The 27,045-nt window shown below is 36.3% G+C and overlaps 1 protein-coding gene across 1 annotated transcript in view; it reads right to left on the bottom strand.

The window, feature by feature from the left end:
* Window positions 1-12,581: 12,581 nt before the first annotated feature.
* basp1 (brain abundant, membrane attached signal protein 1) overlaps window positions 12,582-27,045 on the bottom strand; it is a 46,832-nt gene continuing 32,368 nt past the window's right edge. Inside the window, exon 2 of the mRNA XM_023270724.3 lies at window positions 12,582-16,097. Within this exon, the coding sequence (XP_023126492.1) occupies window positions 15,446-16,081 (636 nt within the window). The 5' untranslated portion in view covers window positions 16,082-16,097 and the 3' untranslated portion in view covers window positions 12,582-15,445. The remainder of the gene's footprint in view (window positions 16,098-27,045) is intronic.

The raw sequence follows: 27,045 nt of genomic DNA, 5'->3' as shown, positions 1-27,045 counted from the left end.
TGCTGGGAGGCTGCAGACAAACACAAACGCTGAGAAACTCTCTGCTTTTGGGGGGGAGGCTCAGTTCCGAGGCAGACTTGTCACTTCCTGTTAGCTGAGTACAAGACATCAGGAGGCTGAAACTGCTCCTCGGATGTATCTGAGTGCCGACAAGCCAAACGGCATCATCCCCCATCATCCCCCATCATCCCCCATCATCCCCCATCATCCCCTGGAGCTCCGTCTAGCAGCCGTCCTTCCCCAGAGCTCCATCCACAACACTTTACACCAGCAATCACTGCCAGAACCTCAGCAGACTTTTCTGCTTTCAGACTGTCCAGGAAGCCTCTGAAGGTTGTAAACATCTTTCTGCAGGAATAAAACTCTGCACGGACGAGCAGAAAACATGTTTTTCTTGTTCGGCGTTTCGGCTGAATTGATGCTGCCCTCAGAATGACAAGCTCATAAAAGATTTGTTGCGGCTCTGAACCGCTGTTGGTGGTCGCTATTTATAACCTGCTGGGAGATGCCGAGGTGCAGGCCAACGCTTGTTTTAGAACATTTTACCGTCTGCTGTGTGGAAAATATGAAGCGAAATGAAAAATTCACCTTATCAGGACAACTTGGTGTCACATTTTAACAGTGATGGAAATCTTTCAGTGTCATTTTTCAACCTGGAGATCTGTAAAAATCTGTCAATGCCAGAAATGGACGTCATTAGTCTTTAGAGAAATGTTCTAAGTACACCTCAGAATACATAAAATTGGAAGATTTTAGTAAACTTAATGAAACAGATGAGATTTACGTAACAAAATCTCATGAATCTAAGTGAAAAAATAATGATTCAAACACTGTATAAGAAAAAAAACTCTAAAAACTTACATCTACATGCATCTGATGTCACCAATGCCAAAGGTTACCTCATTTTTTATCTCAGAATTTAGCAGCTTTTGCTGATCATCAGTATTTGAAGCCCTGACAGTAAAAACAAGTTGTGTATCTTGTGCATTAGCTTTGTTGCTACACAAACAGAAATGTAAAAAAAATGTGTTTTTATGGGTTTTCTTGATAAACAGTTCATCTGTTTGCCTGTCATTACCATAAAACATCTGTGAAAATGAAGAATTCTGGCAAATGTTTGCCTAAAATGAAACATTTTTTTCATATTTTTTCACTTTATACGTTTTTTTCCTTCTTGTTTCTGCTCTAGTTTAGCTAAACTTGTCACAGCTCTGCCCTTGTAGAAGAATAAATCTTTATGACAACATTGGTTTTGTATAAATCGGTCAGCTGGTTCCATTCACGATGACGACTTTGTGCTAAAAAGAGGTAAAGCCTAAACTAGGCTTCTAAAACATTGGTATTATTGCAATTTCAACCTAAACCGTGATTTTTTCTGATCTCTGATGAAGGAGTTTTGGTGGTTAACCCTCATCAAACAGTTAAAACTAAACCAACTGTAAATCTAATAATATCAGTTCCATAAGTCCTGCTGCAGATTTATTCCTGTACTTCAACTCCAACCTCCTGACTTGGACTTTGTGGGGTTTTTTCAAAGTGGAAGGGTTTCCTAAGACACTGTAGTTTTACCGTTTGGATATAAAATATGTTTTTTATTTCAACACATACAATCATGAGGAAAAGTTTATATTTAGTTGGAAGGACCATGTACATCAGGTTAGTCTTGAGTTTCCAGTGATTCCATGATTGTTTAGTCCCTAAAACAGCAAAACTGGGGTTCTTTTTCTTCGTTTGTTTGTTTCAATCCCTTACAGAAAAAGCACAGATCAGCATTCTAATTTAAAGTCATGAACAACAGTATACGTCCACCTGGAAAGACAATGTATAGTCGAGAATATATTGAATTTCCAATGATTTCTAGCACTCTGGAATTATTGAAACACATGAATCTGTCCACAAAAAATGCACTAAAAGGCCTTCTGGAGCTGCCATCAAACATGGCGGTGGCAGTATCATGCTCTGGGTCTTTCTAGAAGTGCTTTAGGACTGGTTTCAGACTGCATTCTGACTGGTTCTGAACATTTTTGGACTGGTTTAGACTTGATTTTGGTCCTGGTTTTAGGCCTTTTTAGGACTGGTTTCAGACTGTCTTGGGCGTGTCTTTTTCGACCCCAAGAACACCAACCTACCACCAAGCATGGTGGTGGCAGCATCATGCTCTGTGGGACTGGAGCTTTACACAAAGTGAATGGAATAATGAAGGAGGAGGATCACCTCCACATTCTTCAGGAAAACCTAAAACCATCAGCAGAAGGTTGATCTTGGACACGGCTGGATGTTTCAACAAGACAATGAACCGAAACACACATCAGATGTGGTAAAGAAATGTATAGACATAATACTATACAAGAAAACCCAACAAAGTAGAAGAGGATTCTCTGGATCTCCAATGAGCACAACTTTTAAAGGATGTAATGTCTAATTTTATGTGGATTGTTTCATGCTTTTTGTTGAGTTTTATCATGAAAGGACTTGAGTGTGCAGAGGAGGTTTAAACGGTAAGCGGTGGAGCTGCAGCGGTGTTGGCGAGGTGTTGGCTCATCTGATGCTCCATTGCATCAGACTGAAGGCTGTTTTTCTAACCAGACAATGACTGAGTGATGAAAACATGTTTCAGACTGACGGCAGTTAAAATAACTGCAGATTTTTGATGCAATTCATAGAAACGCACACTTTCTATATTTTTCTGGTACAAAAATAATCTAAATTACTAATCTTTATATTACATTAATTCTGCTCACGGTTCTTTGAAGCATCAAGAAAACAGATAAATAGCACAAATATGTAATTACTTGTACATAAAAATGGACTCTTCTGTGTATTCCATGTATGTTTGCTCAATTTGCCTGTTCTGCACTCGAAAAAAATGTCATTTTTAAAAAAATTAACGCAAAGGTTTGCATGAATCTAATAATATTAGACATTAGAATTAATTACTTACTGATTAGAAGCAAAAAGATACGTTTGTAAGTTATTTATCTATAAAAAAATAAGATGTTTTTAAACAGGAATTTTAAATGTCATATACCCAATTATCACAACTGTGAACACAAGTTATTAAGTAGCTTTTTATTCTAAAAAATAAATATTTCCAGCTTTTTATGTTGATGCTACTTGAAAATATTTTTGAGATGTTTCTGTGTTTCTGTATATATTTACTTATCATAATTCTAAGTACAAGTTCTTGATTATTTATAAAAAAAATTATTCCACATTATTTAAAAGTAGTTTCTACCTAATTATCCTACTATTTAAATAACACAAGTTGTTAAAGAAAAAAAGAAGAGTTTTTCCAGCTATTATTTTTGATGTTATTTGCAAGGAACTGTTAGGTGCTACTGTGTGTATATAAATATATAATGTCATATATATAAACACAATTGGTTGATTATTTTTTTTAATTAGTTGTTCCGAATAGTTGTTCTGTTTTATTTAAAAGGAAATTTAAATGTCATGTACCTAATTATGAAACTATGAACACAATTTGTTGTGTTGTTGATTTTTGTTCTAAAAATCAAGTTGTTCCAACCATTATGTTGACGTTATTTCAAAGTAATTTTTTGGTGTTACTGTATATATTTAATTATCATCATTTTAAACACGATATATTGGTCATTTATAAAAAATTAAGTTCTTCCTAATAGTTTTTCAGTGTTATTTAAAAGGAATTTTCAAGTGTCATGTACCTAATTATCGAACTATGAACACTATTTGATTTTTGAATAAAAATCTAAATCAAGCTGATTTTTCATTAAAATTAAGTTTTTCTAACTATTATTTTGATTTTGAAAGCATATATATATATATATATATATATATATATATATATATATATATATACATATCAGAATTATATATCAGAACTATAAACACAATTGGTTGATAATTTATAAAGAATTAGGTTTTTCCAATTATTATTTTTGATGTCAAGTAGTATTTATGTGTTCCTGTATCTAGTTAATTATCATAATTATAGACACAAGTGGTTGATTATTAAATTGTTGTATTTTAATGTTACTTAGGAAAAATTTGTAGGCGTTATTGTCTATACACTTAATTATCATAATTATGAACACATTGTAAGTTGGTGTTGATATTTCTCCAGCCTTTGGTTGGCAGAAGAGAGACTTCTGACTTCAACTTGACTTCAGCTTTAAATAAATTCATGCAGGAATTTGAGTTCATGTTGCTCAAAATGCTGAGTTGATGCAACATTAATGTGTCCCACAGCCATCAGAAAAAGAGAGATTCATTCAAAGCAGGAAATTAGGTTTGATTTTGTCTTTCTGTGGCCTGAAGCTGCAAACGCCGATGAACATCCAACAGACATTCCTCAGACACGTTTCTTGGAGAGCGGCAAATTGCCGAGTGCGAGGTTGCCATGACGATCGAGGAAATGAAGCCAGCTGACTCCCCAGCGAGGCGAGTGGCATCAGCGACTAAAATAAAAAATAAAAAAAGGCAGGTGGCCTCGAAACAGAGACGCGAAGGGAAGGAGGGGGTGAGAGGAAAATTATAACGATCACAAACCTCCAGTTTCCCGCTCAGAGGACGGAGGATAAAAAAAGACGACGTGTCGACGGCTTCCTGCTGCTGCTGCTGCTGCTGCTGCTGCTGCTTGGATTCCTCCTGCAGTTTCATGCACTTGTTGAACTGTTTCCTCTTTCCGAATGGATGTTTGATATCTTCTAACCAGCATACATACTCCACAGTTCATGACAACAGATATGCGTGAATGAGACGTTGGATCGAGGAATTTCTTCTATACAAACAGTAGTAGCGTTTTCTTAATCAATAACCAACATTCACCAATCAATAATAGAAGCTGAGCACAAAACTAAATGAACTAAATCAACCTGATTTGTCTTAAACACAGGAGCTCTTGCCAGAGGTCATTAAGCATCACAGAAGTCTTTGTCATGGTGGCCCTTTGCTAGTTAAAACCTTATAAATTTGCATATTTTAACATATTCATATAAACTTATATATTCCAGAGACAAAAGATCGCTCTCCCAATAAATTCCAATTAATCTTAACACAAAAGCTCCTGTTGAAGGTCATTAAGCCTCACAAGTCTTTGTCATGGTGGTCCTTTGCTCGTTACATAATTTAATATAGTTATCCAAACATATATTCCACTGAGACATAAAATCAGCACCTCAGTAGATTCTGATTGATCTTAACACAAAAGCTCAGGTTGGAGGTCATTACATGTCACAGAAGTCTTTGTCATGGTGGCCCTTTGGTAGCTAGACCCCTTTAATTTTTGGATTCGGTCAATCAAGATGCAATTTCAGGATATTTTTTTTAATCAGTAGCCTGCAGTGTTCTCAGTCACTGATCAATAATTTAAGTTAAGCATAAAACTAAATAAACCTGATTTGTCGTAATCACAGGAGATCATTAGGAGGTCATTAAGCTCCAACAAAATGACTAGAAACTTGAACAAAATGCCTTGAAACTCCAACAAAAATACAAAAAGCAACAAAAACAAGACAAAATATGATAAAAATGAAACACAAAATGATAAAAGAACAATGAATAATCTAGTATTTTACTTTATGATCCAAACAACTTGTCATGGTCTAGAAATTATGTTAAATTTCTAGTTTTACTGATTTACAATCTGCAGCTAATGTCTTCTCTGGAATTTTTACACTTTGAGGGCCAATCCGGCTGGAGTGCAGCTTTTGGACCACAGGCCACATGTTGGACATCCCTGCAGTAGAGGGTTGTGGTGGAATCTTTCCATGCTGACAATAGACCAGAAATCATCAGTTAAGCCACCAGGCATCTCTTTGGACTCGGGGAAGAACCTGGTGAAAACATGTAAACTTCCCTGACGACTAGCAGATTGAAACCAAATGTTTCGCCTTAACAACCCTGTAGGAAGTTTTTCCTGACGTCACTGCTGAAAAATAACAATTTTATGATGTAGTAGGTTGATTTAGCGACCAAAAACACTGGTTTAGGTCCAATGTAAGGCCCTAGTCATGTTAAAATAAACGTTAAATAGTGAAAACATTGCTTGTTGACCCCTTCATCCACCCTGACCTCCTCCCTACATGGAGTTTGTGGCTGTTTAACGATGTCGTCTGATTTCATCGTTTTCTCCCGTCATAACGACCACTGGAGGGCGCTGTGACTGGAACATAAATGTGTGTTTTTGGAGCATTTATGTTTGAGTTCACCCAACAATTAAACTACACAGCCAATCGGTCGGTGTTTCTGACAAAGCCGTCTTTAAAAACAGCTTTTTTTTCCCATTTATAAACACATTCTTGATATTTACTATGACTGTAACGTCTTCATTCGTGTCCACTGCTGAGACTGAACTGTTGAGGAGATGAAGACCAACTCCTCTCCAGCATGATGGATGAGACTTAGTAGTGGCCTCAGAAGTAATTTCATCAGCATCGTTGAGCGTCGGCCCACTGAGAGCAGCATCATTTGGATCACATGTTTCTGTTGGTGAAGCAGAGAAATGCAGCTGAATGACATTATGTGCATAAACTGACGTGTATAAATGAGCGTATTGGATTTCCTCCAGTCGTACTGCAGGTATCAGCGCTGCGTTGGTCTCTTTGTTTTATCGACTCGTCTGCAGCACCGACACAAATCCCTGCTACATGAAGCACCACCCTCTTGTTGTCTTCATTTACGGGCACCAAAAATATTCTTTCCTTGTCTGAAAAAAAATTTAAAATTCAGCAAAAAAATCCCCAAATTTCTGAAAAGTTGTAAAACCTTCAGGAAGAAAATTCCAATAATTCTTGAAAAGTTTCCCTTAAAAGTTTTATTTTTGAAAAAATCCCCCAAATTTGGCAAGAAAATTCTTGTAAATATTTTCAAAAAAATTTGTAAAAATCTTCCAAAAAAAATCCTAAAAATATCTAAAGTGATTCCATATATATCAGTAAAAAATCCTAATATTTTCTTTAAGAACATTCACAAAAAAATCAACTAAAATCCAGTGAATTTCTCTGGATTTTTTTGTGAATGTTGTTAAGAAACATTGTTAACATTTCTTTTTTTCCACCAAAAAATGTTCAACGATTTCCCAAAAATGTTGAAAATGTGGACATCAGAAGTTTCACTGTGAAAATAGATTTTTTCCCCACATTTTCAAACTTTAAAATGGGTCAATTTTGACCCGCAGGACGACACTAAGGATAAATGTAAAAATGGCTCAAAGCTGCTGCTAAACTGTTTTCCTGGACATGTCAAGAATAAACGCATCATTCCAGAACTGGAGGACATTCAGGCTTCAAATGTTTGAAAAATAAACCTTCTCTTTTCCAGGTTTCTGCTCCATATTGATCAATAATAGGTATTGATGGGCTCAGCTTCTTCTTCCATGTTCTCTGTGTTGTTTGCTAACTCTACTCTAATCCATGCTAATGTGATCTTTTTCTCAGCAGTAGAAGCTAGATATTTAGCTGCTGTTACTGCTGACCAAGAGGACAAACTGACTGATGGAAAACAGTCCAAAGAATTAGTCTGATCCTGATAATATGAGCTGGAGGGAGACGTTCAATCAAGGCTGACAATGGGATGAAAATATGAAAAATAGAAGAGAGGACATAGCTTTGCTGTACACATTCTATAGGAACACTGTTGGATGATGTTTATGACAGCAACAAGACGTAAAACAACAAAAACAAGACATAAAATGACAAAACCGTCAGAAACAGGTTATGCTAACATATTGTGCGACACGTTCCATGAATGATAATTATTTAAAATATTATGTTGATTAAAAAAATTTCTGACAACAAATAAATAAAACCAAAAAAAGGAGATTTGAATTTGACTTGAACAGTTTTATTAGAGATCCAGTTTGGTCATCAGGGGGACAAGAGAAAAATAGTATTTTAGGGGGAACTCCAGACTTATTTGTTATTTTTAAAAATAATTTCAAACATTCTTTTCTCCTAGTTTTTATAGATTTGGTCTCAGGACAAGAACATTTACACAACTACTGCAGGTTTTAGGATTTTGTATTATTTGATATTTGATGGGTGGGACTAAAATGTCCTCCAGTTCTGGAATGATCCACATAAATACTGTATATAATTCCAAAATATTATATTTAATTTCGATATGAATGGGACTGAATTGAATTAAAGAATATTGCTGAAGTTGGAGCTCAGTTTCCTGTAAAACATCCTGAAATCGCTGCTGTCGACTCAGAATGAACTGCAGTAACAGAGGAATCCTGGCGGCTTCATTAAATCTGTTTCTGCTGAATATGAGCTCGTATGTGAGGCAGCAGGTGGAGAAACAGCAGAAGGTTTTACTTTGAAGTGGGACTGAGAAGAAGCTCAGGAGGTCTGGAGTAAACCTGCAGATCTTCAGCCTGTCAGACTCTGTCATCGTCTGCTGATGTCTAAATGTGGAAAACAGCCGAGCGGCTTAAAGGCATCAAAAGGATTCACTCACATGTTCTTCATCTTCATCTGCTTAAAAATCTCTCTGGAATCAAAGGAAACCATCTGGAATAACTCATTAAACTGGTCCTTTGTGTGTTTTTTTGATCCAGATATTAGATATTTAATCAGAATTACTGGTTGATTTTTTCACAGTCAGTTTGTGTTTCGATCAGAATTTAATATTTGTAATAAAATCAACAGGACAGGCAGGATTTTGTGGCTTATAAATGTGAGTTTTTCTATTATTTCTATTTTAAAGAACTAATAAAGCATCAGAATTATTCCCAGGCAGTAATAATCAAAGAATTCTCCATTTAACACTGAATATATTAAATATAGGTCATTATTTTGTGTTTTTTCATTATTCACACAAACCAACATTTAAAGGGTTAAAATCTTGACACTGATTGGACTTTTTTAAAGATTAAACTAAACATAGAAATAGAGTTCAAATGGAAAGTTTTTAGAATAATAATTTATAAAATGTATTTTTAATACAGTTTCATGCTTTTAACCTTATTTTACATCTGCATTTGCACTTTTTGTGGTCTGTTCTATTTCTTTTATTATGTTCATGTGTTCATGCATGTTCATGTGTTCATATCTGTTCATGTGTTCATGTATGTTCATGTGTTCATATATGTTCATGTGTTCAGTGTTCATGTATGTTCATGTGTTCATGTATGTTCGTGCGTTCATTTATGTTCATGTGTTCATATATGTCCATGTTTTCACGTATGTTCATGTATGTTCATGTGTTCATACATGTTCATGTATGTTCATGTGTTCATGTATGTTCATGTGTTCATGCATTTTCATGTGTTCATATATGTTCATGTGTTCATGCATGTTCATGTGTTCATGTACGCTGATATGTTGATGCATTTTTCATGTATGTTAATCTGTTAACATGTCCATGTTTTCATGTATGTTCATGTGTTCATGTATGTTTATGTATATTCATGTATGTTCATGTATTCATTTTTTCTGTCCTCCATTTATCAGCTGATGATGATAGTGATGATGATGATGATGATGATGAAGGTGATGATGATGTTGATGGTGATGATGATGATGATGATGATGATGATGATGATGATGATGATGATGATGGTGATGATGATGGTGATGATGATGATGATGATGATGATGATGATTATGATGATGGTGATATGTGATGATGGTGATGATGATGATGATGATGATGATGATGATGGTGGTGGTGGTGATAATGAAGGTGATGATGATGATGATGATGTGATGATGATGATGATGATGATGGTGGTGATGGTGGTGGTGATGATGGTGGTGATGATGAAGGTGATGATGATGATGGTGATGATGATGATGATGATGATGATGAAGGTGATGATGATGATGATGGTGATGATGTGATGATGATGGTGGTGATGATGAAGGTGATGATGATGATGATGATGATGATGAAGATGATGATGGTGATGATGATGGTAATGATGATGATGATGAGGATGGTGGTGGTGATGGTGGTGATGATGATGACGATGATGATGATGAAGGTGATGATGATGATGATGATGATGATGATGATGATGATGATGAAGGTGATGATGATGATGATGATGATGATGATGATGATGGTGATGATGTGATGATGATGGTGGTGATGATGAAGGTGATGATGATGATGATGATGATGAAGATGATGATGGTGATGATGATGGTAATGGTGATGATGATGATGATGGTGGTGGTGATGATGGTGGTGATGATGATGATGACGATGATGATGATGAAGGTGATGATGATGATGGTGATGATGATGGTGGTGATGATGAAGGTGATGATGATGATGATGATGATGATGGTGGTTGTGGTGATGATGATGACGGTGTTGATGGTGGTGATGAAGCTTTGGGGGTTTTGCTCTGCAGTGATGCTCTCCTGCCTGTTGCTAGGCGAGAGCCGGCACCGTTGCCGCCTCCACATCCAATCAGGCTGAAGCAGGAAGCGGCTGCACCAATGAGATGTCTCCTCTGGAGTCTCGTCTGGGATTTCTCCACGGATTCTTCAGTCGGACATCAAAGCAGGTTTGTGGAGTTCTCTTCAGCTCTTCGTCTCATCTGGTGGTGGGCGAAGAATCCTCAGCTGGAGCTCCTGGGAGTCGTTAAAGTCCTCGTTAGTCCAGAATCAAACGTCTCCGTCAGTCTGTCGTCTCAACAACCAAACTAAACACAAAAACTCTGCTGGGGAGTAGAAATAAAAATAAAGTAGCTGTGAAATAACAATAAAGTTGGATTTTAACTGTGTTTTTATTTTATTTTTTAAATGCCTAAAATCTAAAATGTGAAATTACGAGGAATTCTGCTTTTTCTGCAAAATATTCAACAATATTTGTAAAATTATAATAAATTGGATTTTAACTGTGTTTTTTAGTTTAGTTTATATACATGCCAAAAATCAAAAATATAAAATTATGAAGAATTCTATTATTTTTCTGTCAAAAATTACTCAATTAAACAATATTTGCAAAATTATAATAAAATAGGATTTTAACTGTTTTTTTATTTTATAAATGTCAAAAAAAGTGAATTATGAGGAATTATGTTCTTTTTCTGAAAAAATAATAATATTTAATATTTAACCAATATTTGTAAAAAATATATATATAATAAACTTAGACTTCAACTGTGTTTTTATTTAATGTTTTAAATGGCAGTCATCAAAATGTGAAATTATGAAGAATTCTATTTTTCTTCTGTAAAAATAATAATTAAAAAATGTAAGCAATTAATTACAATAAAGTTTTATTATAATTGAGTACTTTTTAAAAACCAAAATAAAATAGAAAAAAGGGAAAGTATTTTTTATGTAAAAGCATTACATTTTAAACCAGTATTTCTGTGATTCCTTAACCAGGACTAAACACTTTTAGAACTTAACTTCATTAAATTTTCATTTTTTAAAGAATCTTTGTTACAAAAAATGTAAGAATTTATCATAACTTCACATATATTTATTTTATATTTGTTTTTATTTTGTATATTTATTTTACAAGGGCTGCACAGTGGTGTAGTGGTTAGCACTTTCGCCTTGCAGCTAGAAGATCCCTGGTTCGCGTCCCGGCTTTCCCGGGATCTTTCTGCATGGAGTTTGCATGTTCTCCCTGTGCATGCGTGGGTTTTCTCCGGGTACTCCGGCTTCCTCCCACAGTCCAAAAACATGCTGAGGTTAATTGATCATTCTACTCAGAAAAGTTGGTCTTTATTATCTCATTACTGCCCCCTACTGGATTGGAGTGTGAAGATGTAAAACAACTCAAATTTTATCTGAAGAAATTTCATTCAAAATGTTTTATTTTCTTAAATTCATAAATTCCCAAGGAAGCTGCAGGGTAACAAGATGTTTACCTGAAAACGCAATCAAAAATGCACTTTAAAGGAACATAGACATGTCGTTTTTAGCTGACAGAGCAGAACAGGTAACATTTAATGGATTTATGGAGGTTTTATTGATAAAAACAGTCACTTGTTGCAGCTAAATTAGCGTCTCGAGAGTGCTGAGAGGGACAACTACAACATTCCCCTGGCTGTTAGCATGAATTCATTCATCAGCACTGAGATCTAATGCATCATTTCTGTCTGTTTTTACTCCCAACTAACTGCTAAACTAAATGCTGTTTTTAAGGATTTTCCATGATGCTATGGTGTCATTCTGGTAAATAAAGGATAAATCTGTGCATTTTAGCTAGTTTTGTGCTAGGACTCTAAAATGTCCCAAAAAAGCATTAAAACAGTCCCAGTGTTTAATCAGTGTTGTGGTTTTAAACAAAATTTTTCAGATTTTTATGTAACGAAATTGATTTGATGACCAATTTTATTTTATTTTTACACCTTGGAACAATTTTTCTTGAAAAACACTTAGAAGCACCTTGCACAAGAGGGTCTAAATGCTGTTTTTAAGTATTTTCCATGATGCTATGGTAGAATCCTGGTAAATAAAGGACAGATCTGTGTATTTTAGCTGGTTTTGTGCTCTTTAAACATTTTCTGGCCTTAAAAAAGTCAAGTATTGACTCTAAAATGTCCTAAAAAAAGCTTTAAAACAGTCCCAGTGTGTAATCAGTGTTGTGAAGTGCATTGAAACAATAAGTCGACTTTCACAAGATCCTCAAGTTTAAGTCAATTTCTTACATTTTTATTATTGTTGCACCATTTATACAAGTACATATAATTTTGAATGCATCAAATTTTCCATATCATCTTTTCATTTTGTCTGAAATGAAACATGGAAGTAGCGGTGGCGGGATGAAAATATCGACTGTAGTTGCCATGGATGCAGACCGGAGAAATCAAAATTATTTTTTATTTTTATTTCTTTTTTTTTGTTTCCACTTGACCAAAAAGACAGGACTACAGGTTCACCCAAACCACGGACATGCAAGTTACTGAGTCAAGAGAGGAAGAAATGAAAAACAAGAATGGAAACCGGGCGATGCGCCACGTTCCTCCGTTTTCAGTTTGTTTCTGCTACGGCTGAAGTGCTGGGAGGAAAAACGCTGCGAGCCGCTTGGACCAAACCAAAAAATCTGCCAGATGGATGGACGGAATGACCAAATATATACATGCAGATATCTGCAGATGTGCACAGGTGGAAGGAGGAAGGTTCATCTGGGGAAAAGGGCAGTTGTAGGTTGCTGGTATCGTTAAAGTCTTGTAGATTTGAGTTAAATGACAAATTAATCTGATTTTGTAGTCACCGTGGGGTGAGATTTACCTTCTGTGTTCTTACATTTACCTTCCGTCCTTCTTTGTCTGTTTTTCTTTCTTTCAAGGTCTTTCCCAGCTTGCAACAAACTTTTTCGAACTTTCTTTCTTGAAAAAAAAAAAGCTAAATATTGCTACTTAATCAAACGTACGTAAACTTGTCCCTCCATCACTGTACATATGCACGTATAATCATCATGTATATATCTGAAAAACATAAAGGAAGGGTGAAATTGACCAAATATATACATGCAGATATCTGCAGATGTGCACAGGTGGAAGGAGGAATGTTCATCTGGAGGAAAGTGCAGTTTTAGGTTTCTGGTATCGTAAAAGTCTTATAGATTTGAGTTTAAATGATGAATCAATCTGCAAATTCAGATTTTCTAGTCACCATGGGGTGAGATTTATCTTCTGTGTTCTTGCATTTACCTTCCTTGATTCTTTCTTTGTCTGATTTTCTTTCTTTCAAGGTCTTTTCCAGCTTCCAACAAACTTTTTACAACTTTCTTTCTTTAAAAAAATGCTAAATATTGCTACTTTTCCCTCCACCGCTGCACACATGCACATATAATAATCATGTATATATCTGAAAAAACAAAAAGGAAGGGTTAAATTGACCAAATATATACATGCAGATATCTGCAAATGTGCAAAGATGGAAGGAGGAAGGTTCATCGGAGGAAAAGTGCAGTTTTAGGTTGCTGATATAGGTTTAAATGTCTAATCAATCTGCAAATTCTGATTTATTAGTCACCATGAGTAGAGATTTACCTTCTGTGTTCTTGCACTTACCCTCCCCTTCTTTCTTTCATTGTCTGTTTTTCTTTCCTTCAAGGTCTTTTCCAGCTTCCAGTGAACTTTTGTAAACTTTCTTTCTTTCAAAAATGCGATATAATAATAATATTGCTACTTTTCCCTTCACCGATGCACACGTGCATGTATAAGCGTCATGTATACATTTAAAAAAAGGTAAAAGGAAAATGCATGGAGGGTGAAAATGGCCAAATCAGAGGCTCCCTTCCATGTGCGAGGTTTTTCCATCCCATAAAGATGATGGCGTAGACTACGGTTGCCATAGAAACCATAGTGCATTGAGCCGATTGGCTGAAATCCCCCCGGATGTTGTTCAATTTAAAATCTGACGTGGAGAAAACAGGAATGATCTCGTCTGAGGTGTTTACCTTCTAGTGATGTTGTCCAAACTGATTTTAAACGGATTCATTGGCTGGAAAGTGTTCAATTAAAGTTGTTTAGTCACATTATTCTCATGATTTCTCCATATGAGCCCCAAAATCCATCAAATACATGCACTTTTTCTTTCTTTTTCCAGATTTTGCTGCCAACAATTAACCAGGAAGTGGTACTTTTACTCAAAGTCTCTGCTTTGTTGTTCCCTTTCGCTTGCATCTATTCCAGAAACCCCAAAACAAAGACAACTGCAGGATGTTTGAGGGTCAGTTTCGTCTACTTTCCTCACAAAGACACAACTAAATGTTCGTTATCTAAAGTCGCCGTCTCGGTATCAAAACTGACCTCAAACCTCCAAGACAAGGCTGTTTTTCCTGTTTCACCACGTTAGCAGTAGATACTAAAGTAAAACCTCGTCATCTGTGCTGGAGTTTGTCGAGGATCTGAGATTGACTTTCTGAAAACATTTGCGAGGATCTTCTCAGTGAGGCTTTGCAGATTTTTATCAGTGTTACAAATGTTAAAAAACCGCTTAGTTTACTTACAATATACCTAAGGGTTTCAGTACAAAATGTAGAAGTTTATCTGAAAAATTCCTACAACTGATTAATGCATCTAAGAACGGGTTTCGTTCTGCAAAGCCGACTTCTGTTGACGCTTCAAATGTCTCAGAAAGTCGGAAAATCTAGAAGGGAGGATGAACTGAAATAAAACTGATGGCATCGATAAACTGGAGGCCGAAGCCGAGAAGGCGACGCTCTGACGGATTCAGCAGATTCTTCGTCCACGGAGCTTCTGAAGCTTCAGGTCGAACCTCTGAATGAAGGACGATGATGTGGAATGAAGACACAGACTCGTATCAAAGTTCAAATACTACAGCAGAAAAAAATAAAACGTAACAATAATAATAGCAATAGTCATCTCCTCATCCAACGAATCATCAGCATCACCACAATTATTATTATTATTATTGTTATCATCAGGATATGGGCGGGCTAGTAAATTTCATTTTTTTTAATCTTCATCCTTGTCGAGTTAGGTAATTTTATTTCTTCGTTTCCGAAAAGAAGCTGTCCATTAATCTTGAACTGCTACGGTTTGATCCTTGCTTGGTGCCTCTGTGGCGTTCGCCTCCTTGGCCGGAGGTTCGGCTGGTGTTGAACTAGCGGCGGTGGTGGCGGCGTCCTTCGGTGGCGCTGCTGCTGCCTCTGTGGTCTTGGGCTCGGGGGAGGCAGCTGGAGCCGCCTCGGCTTTGGCTGCTGGTGCCGCGGGGGCCTCAGTCTTTTTGGCGTCGGCCTCACCTTTGCTCTCGGCTGCCGGGGCCGCCGCCTTCGCCTCAGGCTCCTTGGCGGCGGGGGCCGACTCTTTGGCCGGGGCGGCGGCCGGTTTCTCCTCGGCCTTGGCGGGCTCCGAGCTCTTGGGTGCCTCAGTTTTGGACTCGGAGTTGGCGGCGGGCTTCTCGGCCTCCTTCGTGGCCGGAGCGGCGTTCTTCTCCTCGTCTTTGGGCGCCACTGCGTCGGCCGCCGGCGCCTCCTTCGCTGCCGTGTCGTTCGCTACCTCCTTGGTGTCAGTAGCAGCCGGAGCTTCGTCCTTGTTGTCTTTCGGCGCTTCGCTCTCCTCGGCGGAGGCTCCCTCGGCCTTGGCGTCCTTGTCTTTGGCCTTGTCATCATTTACATTGTAGCCCTTCTTCTTTTTGCTTAGCTTGCCTCCCATTTTGGATCTCTGGCCTCTGAAACACAGAAAACAGCAAATATTAGCATCGTAGCATTAGCATTGACTAATCGTCAAGCACAGTCTTGAAACTCCTGACAGAAAGCAAAACACAAATGAAGGGTTTTGAAGCAGAGTGGTCTGACCCACTTTCTGTAGTTCTTCATAAAAATGGGTTTAAAGTTTAGTGTTTTCCAGAATGGTCTAACATCCACTGTAACGCTGCATTTGGGTTGTGGGTGTCCAAAATTACACAAGAATTTCGATTAACTTCAGAGTGTGACACCTGGATGGATGTAAAACTGATCTGGTTTCAGTTTTTAAACTAAAATGACCTAAGAAATTAATCAAAATGTCATGAAAGTTGTCCAAATTTACACAAAAATTGTCCCAACTACCTCAATATTTGTCCAAAGTAGCTCAAAAAACTTAAGTTAGTCCAAAATGATCCAACGTTTTTTCAAATTAACCTAAAAGTTAAAAATTGCACAAAAAATATCCAAACTTATGACAAAAACCTGTCAAAAATCACTAATTCTTCAAAAATGATGTGAATGATTGTTCAAAATGACACAAAAATCTTCCCAATGTTCTCTAAATTTGCCCAAAATGAGTTGAAAGAACTAAAATTAGCCAAAATGACACAAAAGTTGTCACAAAATTAGATTTTTTAATCACAGAAAAAGTTTTTAATCGACTTTAAGCTGTCTAATGACAGCTAATTATGGGATGCATGTGTAAAATCTCTTCTATATTAAACAGAACCATCAGACGACCATAAAACAAACATTAAAACATCCCAAATTTAAATGAATTCACACTGAAATGACCTGAAAAGAGACTATTTTTTTCGTTTATACCATCTTTCTTTACCGCAGAGGTTCAACCTTGTGTTTTTCAATCAGGAACTTCTAACTATAAATGTGAGGAAGTTTTTCAGCCCCAATAGGAGGAAATTAAACGGTCAGTTACTGAGACAACCTTCGTATCAAACAGGCTTTAACTTCCTCAAAAAGCTGCAGAACTGAACTCAAACCTCCCAGAGATGGTATCAGTGCACTGAATGTTTCATGCTGGTTTCTGGACCTGGAAACTGAAACCTGTTTTTATTCTCAGGAAGTCAAATATTTCTATTTGGTCGAAGCCGCTGGCTCCAGTTTTACCAGGTTTAGGCACCAACACCAGGTCGCTTTCATCTTTTTTTAACATAGTTCTGACCAACCACCTACCAACATCCTGATATGAGCCTTAAAGTTTACCCAGAATGATCTTTTAAAGTTTTCTCTGGTGAATTATCAGAAAACACAAACACATCCAGGGAAACTATGATATATCCAACATTATGTAAACCATAATGACTTTAAGAACAGCGTAGAACGACTGAAGAAGTCCAGAATGATTTGTCCGAAACTTGTCCAAAATTATAGAACTACAGACAGGAATTACAGACAACTGGAGTGGAATGAACTTGACTGCAGTTTTTAAACTCAAATGTGTTTTTCATTCATCAGAAATGTGCTCAAAATGCAATGAAAGTTAACCAAAACTACAGAACAATCACCCCAAATTTCTCAGAATCTGTCCAAAATTACTCCAAAATCTAAAATGAATGGTCCAAAAAAGTAGAAAATGACACAAAACTTGTACAGAGGGACAAAAACTGTCCCAAATTTCTCAAAAAATTACTCAAAAACCTAAAATTGGTCCAAAATGGTCCAAAAATGCTTAAAAATGACACAATAATGACTCAAAACTGCTCACATTTTGATTAGCTTCAGATTGCGGCGCCGTTAGTGGATGTAAAACTGATCTGATGGCAGTTTTTAAACTCTACTGTGTTTTTCATTCATCAGAAATTGCTCAAAACGCCATAAAAGATGTTAAAAATTACACAAAAATTTTTCAAAATTACTCAAATTAGTCAAACATTTTCCAAAAAAAATGTTCAAAATGGCACAAAAATTACCCAAATTACTCAAATCTTGAGAAATTGCTCGAAACATCATGAAAAATGTCCAAAATTACACAAGAATCGTCCTGACTTTCTCAGTATTTGTCCAAAATGATTCAAAATTAGCTCAGATTTTTCCCAAATTGTTTTTTCCCCTCAAAATGACATAAAAATCATCCAAATTTTCTCAAAATTTGTCCAAAATAACTAAAAAACCTGAAACTGTGACAAAATGGTCAAAGAAAATACAAAAAAAATACACTAAAGTTGTCCAGAAGGACAAAAAATTGTCCCAAATTTCTGAAAAATGACTCAAACCAAAAATCATTCAAAAAGTTTTTTAAATTATCTATTAGTCTAAAATGATCAATTTTCCCCCAAATTTACACAAAAATCATTCCAAATTTATCATTTTTTTCTCCAAATGACTAAAAATGGTTCAAATTATGTCAAATTAGTCCAAAATTATCCAAAATTACACAAAAATCATCCAAAATGTCTTGACATTTGCCCAAAATTACAAAAATCTGTCAAAATGACTCAAAAAGTATTCAGAGTTCCTTAAAATTAGTCAAAATCATCGTTTTACAAAATTTCACAGTGATCCAAATAATTGTTCGAAAGTACTAAACAACCTCAAATTAGTCTAAAATGATAAAAAAAAGTACAAAATGATAATAATCACACAAAAGTTGTTGAAAATTACTTGAAATTTACCAAAATGACAAAAAATCTGTCAAAATGACTCAAAAAATGTTCAAAACTACTTAAAATTAGTCAATATGATCCCAAAAATGTCTTGAAATTACACAAACTTACTCAAAAATGACTCCAATTACTCCAGGTTCCAATAATCTTTAGACGTTGGCGCCTTTAGTGGACATAAAACTGATCTGGTGTCAGTTTCTACCAGAATTCAAGTGTTTTTCATTCATCAGGTGTTATTAAAGCCGTCCAAAATTAAAGATAAATCATCCAAAATTGCTCAAAAATTGCTCAAAACGACCTCAGACTAGTCCAGAATGATCCCAAAAATGTTCCAAATGACATGAAAGTTGTGTTTAATTACTCAATAATGATCCAAAATGAGTTATATTTAGATTTTCCAGGTCTTTAAAACAACCTGCGAGTTGAAAAGTTGAATCTAAATCCTGAACCAGTCGTCTATCTGAACTCTAGAGGAGCTCAGAGATGCTGGTTCTGGGTTTATTTGTCCTCCTAAACGAGGCTCATGGTAATAAAACGCTGCCTCCTGGCTCTAATTAAACTTCCTGCCAAATTGGCAGTAAAAAGTGCTACTTTTGTTATTATTCTGAGATGAGTTTGACTGGAGGCGATAAAAAGATTCAACAGCAGCATCTGTTTTCACAACCGGAGCCTCAGAACAAATATAGACGATTGTATCTGCAGAAAAAGCTCCACACACCTGCAGCTTCCTGGCAAACCTGAACGCCTCACCATCTGCTGCTCCACGGGGAGAAGTTCACCATCAAACACAACAAGCAAAGCCTGGAACTCCGAATTATTTACCTCAACAATCGCAGTTTATTCAGCAAATACGTCACAACAACGATCCAAAACCTGCAAAGAAGGGCTTTAAAAGTCCAGAATGACAGAAACCAGATTCAGTCTTCAGATTGTGGCACCGTAGATGTAAAGCTTACTGGTTTTTAAACTCAAATGTGTTTTTCATTCATCAGAAATGTGCTCAAAACGCCATGAAAGTTGACCAAAATTACACAAAAATCTAAAATTAGTCCAAAATGGTCCCACAAAAAGTATAAAATGACACTGAAGTCGTCCATAAGGACAAAAATTGTAACAAATTGTTCTCCGAAATGGCTTAAAAACCTAAAATTTGCCCAAAACGGTAAAAAAAGTGGTTTAAAAATGACACAATAATGACTCAAAACTGCTCACATTTCTGTTAGCTTCAGATTGTGGCACCGTTAGTAGATTTTTAAACTCAAATGTGCTCAAAATGTCATTGAAGATGTTAAAAATGACAGAAAAAATGTTGCAAATTACCCAAATGAGCCCAAAATTAGCAAAAAAATGTTTAAAATGGCACAAAAATGATCCAAATTACTCAAAAATTGCTCCAAACGTCATGAAAAATGTCCAAAATTACACAAGAATCGTCCAAAAGTTCTCAAAATGTCTCCAAAATGACTCAATATTTATATAAAACTAATCAATTATTGTTCAAACTGACATAAAATGAGTCCAGAATGATCCAGAAGTGTTTAAAACGACACGATAATGATCCATAATTAATCAGGTTTCTACTGACTTTACATTGTGGCTCCTTTAGTGGATCTAAAATGACCTCGACTGCAGTTTTTAAATGAAAACGTGTTTTTTTTCATCAGAGGTCTTCCTGGAACCTTCCACCACCGCTGGTGTCTGTCTCAGAGTTCTACGACCAACAAAGGATCCTCTGAGCAGCAGAACAACGATCTGGTTCTGTTTAGAACCGGGACGAGGAAACAAAGGACTCCATTTAACCTGAGAGAGATGAACTCTGGTTCAGAGGAAACGCAGAGTTTGGTGAAGAAAGATAAGATTAAAATAAATGATCTGTTAAAAAAAAAAAAAAAAAAAAAAACAACTGTAAAAATAACAAAATAATAAATAAAACCAAAAATAATTATTACAATAATTATTGATACAATAAATTATTATTAAATAAAAATGAAAATAAATGTTAAAAATCCAGTAAATAATGACGTTTGGTTGATTATTTGTTTTGTTTTGTTACATTTGGCTTGAAAATTAACATTTCTCTGTAATTTTGCTGAATTTAAAATTTAATTAAAAACAGGTGAAATTGAAAAATCAACAATTAAACAATATTTATTATTTTCCATATTTTTTCTTCTAATAAATAATTGAAAATGTAAACTTTAAAAACTGTGAAAATCACAGCAAATTTCTATAAAATAATAATATTTTGTTTGTTTTTGCTTTGTTTTCTTCTCTATCATTTCTGTAATTTTACTAGATGCTATTAACAGCTTTTGAAAAAAAATGTTTTTCAAACTTGAAACTTTCTTCTTCGTGTCTAGTTTGCCAATTTGGGTCATTTTTGTCTATTTTTTGTCAGTTTATCCTATTTTTGTTGTTTTGAATCTTGTTTTTATCTTGTTTTTGTCATTTTGTGTCTAGTTTTTGTTGCTTTGTATTGTGTAACTCTAACCCTAATGTTTGTAAAATACCAGTAAAGTATTCAAAAAATTCTTTCTGTGATTTTACTGCATGTTTTCTTCATACAACATGAGCAGGTTTCCCAAATGTCAGTCAGAGAACTGAGCTAAATGTCAGATGTATGGTTGGTCAGGAGGTGCTCTGGTCGGCAGATGGAGACCTCCAGGAGGTCCAGGTCCAGTAAATCCTGACCTGGGATCAGATGAGTCCTGCCAGAGACGACGCTGGTTAAAGGTCAAAGACGTCCACTTCCAGGAGCTTCAGTGTCCTCACATTTATTCATTGCATTTATTCATCGCATTTATTCATCGCATTTATTCAACGCATTTATTCATCGCATTTATTCAACGCATTTATTCATCGCATTTATTCAACGCATTTATTCATCGCATTTATTCATCACATTTATTCATCGCATTTATTCATCGCATTTATTCATCGCATTTATTCATCGCATTTATTCATCGCATTTATTCAACGCATTTATTCATCGCATTTATTCATCGCATTTATTCATCGCATTTATTCATCGCATTTATTCATCGCATTTATTCATCGCATTTATTCATCGCATTTATTCATCGCATTTATTCATCGCATTTATTCATCACATTTATTCATCGCATTTATTCATCCCATTTATTCATCACATTTACTAAAACGCTTGTTTCTAAAAGCATCCTGGATGTTTCCTCCATCAGATGTTTGGGTTTAATTTATTGATCCTCTGTTTGGTTTCACTCTCAGTCTCTCTGGTCGTCACAGTTCTGAGTCTAGATTTTGGTAATTTTATTGTGTTTTTGTTGTTTTGCATCTTGTTTTTTGTCATTTTTTGTGTTGATTTTTTTAATCATTTTTTATGTTGTTTTGGTCATTTTTAATCTTGTTTTTGTTGTTTTGGGACGAGTTTTTGTTGTTTTGCGTCTTGTTTTTGTCATTTGGTCTTTTTTTTACTGTTTTGCATCTCGCTTTTGTTATTTTGTGTCTAGCTTTTGTTGTTTTGCATCATGTTTTTGTTGCTTTGTGTCTTGCTTTTGTAGTTTTTCTGTTGCTAGTGTTGCTTTGTGTTGTTTTTGTCATTTTGTTCTCTGTTACGGTCGTTTTATCTCCACACACTGTAGATATTTAACTATTTACATGTTTCCAGCCTCTAAATAAATCCTCTTATGAATTCTAATTGTGTTTAATAAGTTAATACATCAACTAATATCTCTTTATAATACCCTTTTCTGACGCTACACTGACATTTTTATGCTCTGTGCTTTCAAATGAACCTCTTGGTGTGAAACCAAGCGTAGAGAGAATTGGATTTGATAAAAAATGAACTAAAAGTGCTGGATCTCCTGTTTGTTGCAGTAAAAGTGATGGTGGTCTGGTTTGGGGCGGGTCTCTGGCACAGATAGATCCAGTTGTGAGTCCAGCCTGAGGCTAAAAACAACACAGAGTCACACTGACCTCCATTTTAAAGCCCTGCTGGTGGACAGATCTACTCTCTGACCGCTCAGACCTCCACACACAGGCAGCTTCTCTATTTCTATGTTAACATAAAACACCTGAGAAGATCTTAAATGCTGCTCAGTCCAGTTTATCTGTCCAGCATCTCCATGGAAACAGAACAACCAATAAAGAGACAGAAGTCACAGATCATATTCCAGTCATCCACAGGTGTTACCAACACTGGAAAAATGGAAAATGTATAAGTTTGAAGCTTCTAAAGACTCAGGTTATCTCTAGATCATCTGTAGAAGATGTTCCACCATCATCAGTAGATGTTCCACCATCATCAGTAGAGAGATGTTCCACCATCATCAGTAGATGTTTCTCCATCATCAGTAGATGTTTGACCATCATCAGTAGATGTTCCTCCATCATCAGTAGATGTTTCTCCATCATCAGTAGATGTTCCACCATCATCAGTAGATGTTTCTCCATCATCAGTAGATGTTTCACCATCATCAGTAGATGTTTCTCCATCATCAGTAGATGTTCCACCATCATCAGTAGATGTTCCACCATCATCAGTAGATGTTTCTCCATCATCAGTAGATGTTTCTCCATCATCAGTAGATGTTTCACCATCATCAGTAGATGTTTCTCCATCATCAGTAGATGTTCCACCATCATCAGTAGATGTTCCACCATCATCAGTAGATGTTCCACCATCATCAGTAGATGTTCCACTATCATCAGTAGATGTTTCTCCATCATCAGTAGATGTTTTTCCATCATCAGTAGATGTTTCTCCATCATCAGTAGATGTTTCTCCATCATCAGTAGATGTTCCACCATCATCAGTAGATGTTTCTCCATCATCAGTAGATGTTTCTCCATCATCAGTAGATGTTTCACCATCATCAGTAGATGTTTCTCCATCATCAGTAGATGTTTCTCCATCATCAGTAGATGTTCCACCATCATCAGTAGATGTTTCTCCATCATCAGTAGATGTTTCTCCATCATCAGTAGATGTTTCACCATCATCAGTAGATGTTTCTCCATCATCAGTAGATGTTCCACCATCATCAGTAGATGTTTCTCCATCATCAGTAGATGTTTCTCCATCATCAGTAGATGTTTCTCCATCATCAGTAGATGTTTCACCATCATCAGTAGATGTTTCTCCATCATCAGTAGATGTTCCACCATCATCAGTAGATGTTTCTCCATCATCAGTAGATGTTTCTCCATCATCAGTAGATGTTTCTCCATGCTGAATGGATCTCCAAAAACTTGCTTCTCTGTTCACTCTTTCTGTAGCATTTAGTTTATTCATCTAATAGCTTTGGTTTTACTCTCAGTCTCTCTTGTTTTCCCTGTTTTGTGTCTCATTTTTGTCATTTTGTGTCTAGTTTTGCATCTTGTTTTTGTTGTTTTGTGTCTCATTTTTGTCATTTTATTCCTCTTTTTTCATTTTGTGTCTTGTTTCTGTTATTTTGCGTGTTGTTTTTGCCGTTTTGCCTCTTGTTTTTGTTGTTTTGCATGTAATTTTTGTCATTTTTTGTCTAGTTTTTGTTGTTTGAGGTTCAAGGTTTTGTAAAATTAGGTCATAAAATCACTATTGTTTCTGGTTAGCTTAGCCTAGCATAAAGGTTAAAATAAACCAAAGGCCTCTTCATTAACTACCAGTTAATGTGTCGTATTTTAGCCGTTTCACCTGAACACTACTCTGGTGTAAAGAACAGTATTAAGTGTTTTTTAGGGGAGTTCTGAGGCTGATGAAGTGTTTGTTTCCAGGTTTTTGTGACGGATGAAGCAGCTCAGAGCTTCTCGTCTCCCCAGTCCGTCCTCCAGCTGGCTGATTCCAGGCCAGTCTGTTTCTCCGGCTGCAGCAGGGGGCTGGGCGGGAAAACTGGAGCAGAAAATCTGGCCCAATCACACACAGAAACACAAAGAAAAAAGAAAAACACACTGAGCTCAGGCTTTCTGCAGCAAGATGAGCTGAGGAGCTGCGAGCGCTCCGTAGTCCGAGACGTTCAGGCAGCAGATTGGAGTCCATGACGACGCTCTAAGATGGTTCCACTGACGTTCTCCCACAGCCATGGGCTATTTAATGAAATGAAAACCAAACGGTGTTCTCTTCTTCTGCTTGAATAGACGCAGCAGCCATGGATGCACCATCTGTGGAAGTGGCCCTGGTCCCCTGAGCAACGCTAACAGTAGCACCGACGGCTAAATCCATCCAACAGGAAACAGTCTTCAGTCTGCAGGAGCTTCAGATGCATGAAGCTGAATCCATCCAACAGGAAACAGTCTTCAGTCTGCAGGAGCTTCAGATGCATGAAACTGAATCCATCCAACAGGAAACAGTCTTCAGTCTGCAGGAGCTTCAGATACATGAAACTGAATCCATCCAACAGGAAACAGTCTTCAGTCTGCAGGAGCTTCAGATGCATGAAGCTGAATCCATCCAACAATAAACAGTCTTCAGTCTGCAGGAGCTTCAGATGCATGAAGCTGAATCCATCCAACAGGAAACAGTCTTCAGTCTGCAGGAGCTTCAGATGCATGAAGCTGAATCCATCCAACAGGAAACAGTCTTCAGTCTGCAGGAACTTCAGATACATGAAGCTGAATCCATCCAACAGGAAACAGTCTTCAGTCTGCAGGAGCTTCAGATGCATGAAGCTGAATCCATCCAACAGGAAACAGTCTTCAGTCTGCAGGAGCTTCAGATGCATGAAGCTGAATCCATCCAACAGGAAACAGTCTTCAGTCTGCAGGAACTTCAGATACATGAAGCTGAATCCATCCAACAGGAAACAGTCTTCAGTCTGCAGGAGCTTCAGATGCATGAAGCTGAATCCATCCAACAGGAAACAGTCTTCAGTCTGCAGGAGCTTCAGATACATGAAGCTGAATCCATCCAACAGGAAACAGTCTTCAGTCTGCAGGAGCTTCAGATACATGAAACTGAATCCATCCAATAGGAAACAGTCTTCAGTCTGCAGGAGCTTCAGATACATGAAACTGAATCCATCCAACAATAAACAGTCTTCAGTCTGCAGGAGCTTCAGATACATGAAACTGAATCCATCCAACAGGAAACAGTCTTCAGTCTGCAGGAGCTTCAGATGCATGAAACTGAATCCATCCAACAGGAAACAGTCTTCAGTCTGCAGGAGCTTCAGATACATGAAACGGAATCCATCCAACAGGAAACAGTCTTCAGTCTGCAGGAGCTTCAGATACATGAAACTGAATCCATCCAACAATAAACAGTCTTCAGTCTGCAGGAGCTTCAGATACATGAAACTGAATCCATCCAACGAGTCGGAATCACAGGCGTCAAATTTAAACTGTGTCCGAGTTAATATGCATTTCATTTTTGTAGTTTTTTAATCTTGTTTGTCATTTTTATCTTGTTTTTATCACTTTTTGTATCTCGCTTTTGGTCATGTCTTTGTCTCTTTTTTGTCATTTTTTATCTCATTTTTTTCTCGTTTTTAAAATCATTTTTATTTCATTTTCATCATTTTTATCTTGTTTTGTCATTTTTTATCTCATGTTTGTCATTTTTATCTAATTTTTGTCATTTTAATCTCATTTTGGCATATTTATCTTGTTTTGTAAATTTTTATCTTGTTTTTGTCATTTCGTTATCTCGTTTTATCATCTTCTATCGTGTTTTCATAATTTTTTATCTCATTTTTGTCATTTTTATCTTTTAAAAATTTTTTTATTATTTTTGTCATTTTTATCTTGTTTTTGTCATTTTTATCTCATTTTTGTCATTTTTATCTCGTTTTTATCATTTTTTATCTCATTTTTGTTGTTTTGCATCCTATTTTTGTTGTTTTACCTCTTATTTTTTGTCATTCTTGTGTTGTTTTTGTTGTTTTGGATCTTGTTTTTGCAGCTTTCCTGCAAAATATGACAAAGCTACGAACTCCTTTGTGACAAAAACATGTTTTAGCATCACTTACACAAAGTTTACATTGACTTTAAGTTGCTTCTATCAACTCTGACAAAAAATTACGAAAATTACATGCAAAACAACAAAAGCAAGACACAAAATGACAAAAACAAGATAAAAACTGACCAAAACAAGACAAAACTTGGCATCAGTATGAATATTTTTGGCCTTAGCTCACATGCTTGTGGGTTTTTTAACTGCTAAAACTTTTCATTCAAGGTGTGAAACGTTCCATAAACGACAACATACCAGTTAAATCAGCTGTATGTCGATCATCCAGGGAGTTTTAAGGGTATAAATAATTTTGTAGTTGCCATTTTAATTTAAAAAATGTCAGAAACAAAGACAGAAACAGTACAATTTTATCTTTCCAATGTCTAACACAACGTCTTCCTG

This window comes from Amphiprion ocellaris, chromosome 10, assembly GCF_022539595.1.
Source record: "Amphiprion ocellaris isolate individual 3 ecotype Okinawa chromosome 10, ASM2253959v1, whole genome shotgun sequence".
Classification (NCBI taxonomy): Eukaryota; Metazoa; Chordata; class Actinopteri; family Pomacentridae; genus Amphiprion; species Amphiprion ocellaris.
Note: the sequence above shows the minus strand (reverse complement) of the source record. Positions and strands in the feature narration are given on the sequence as shown.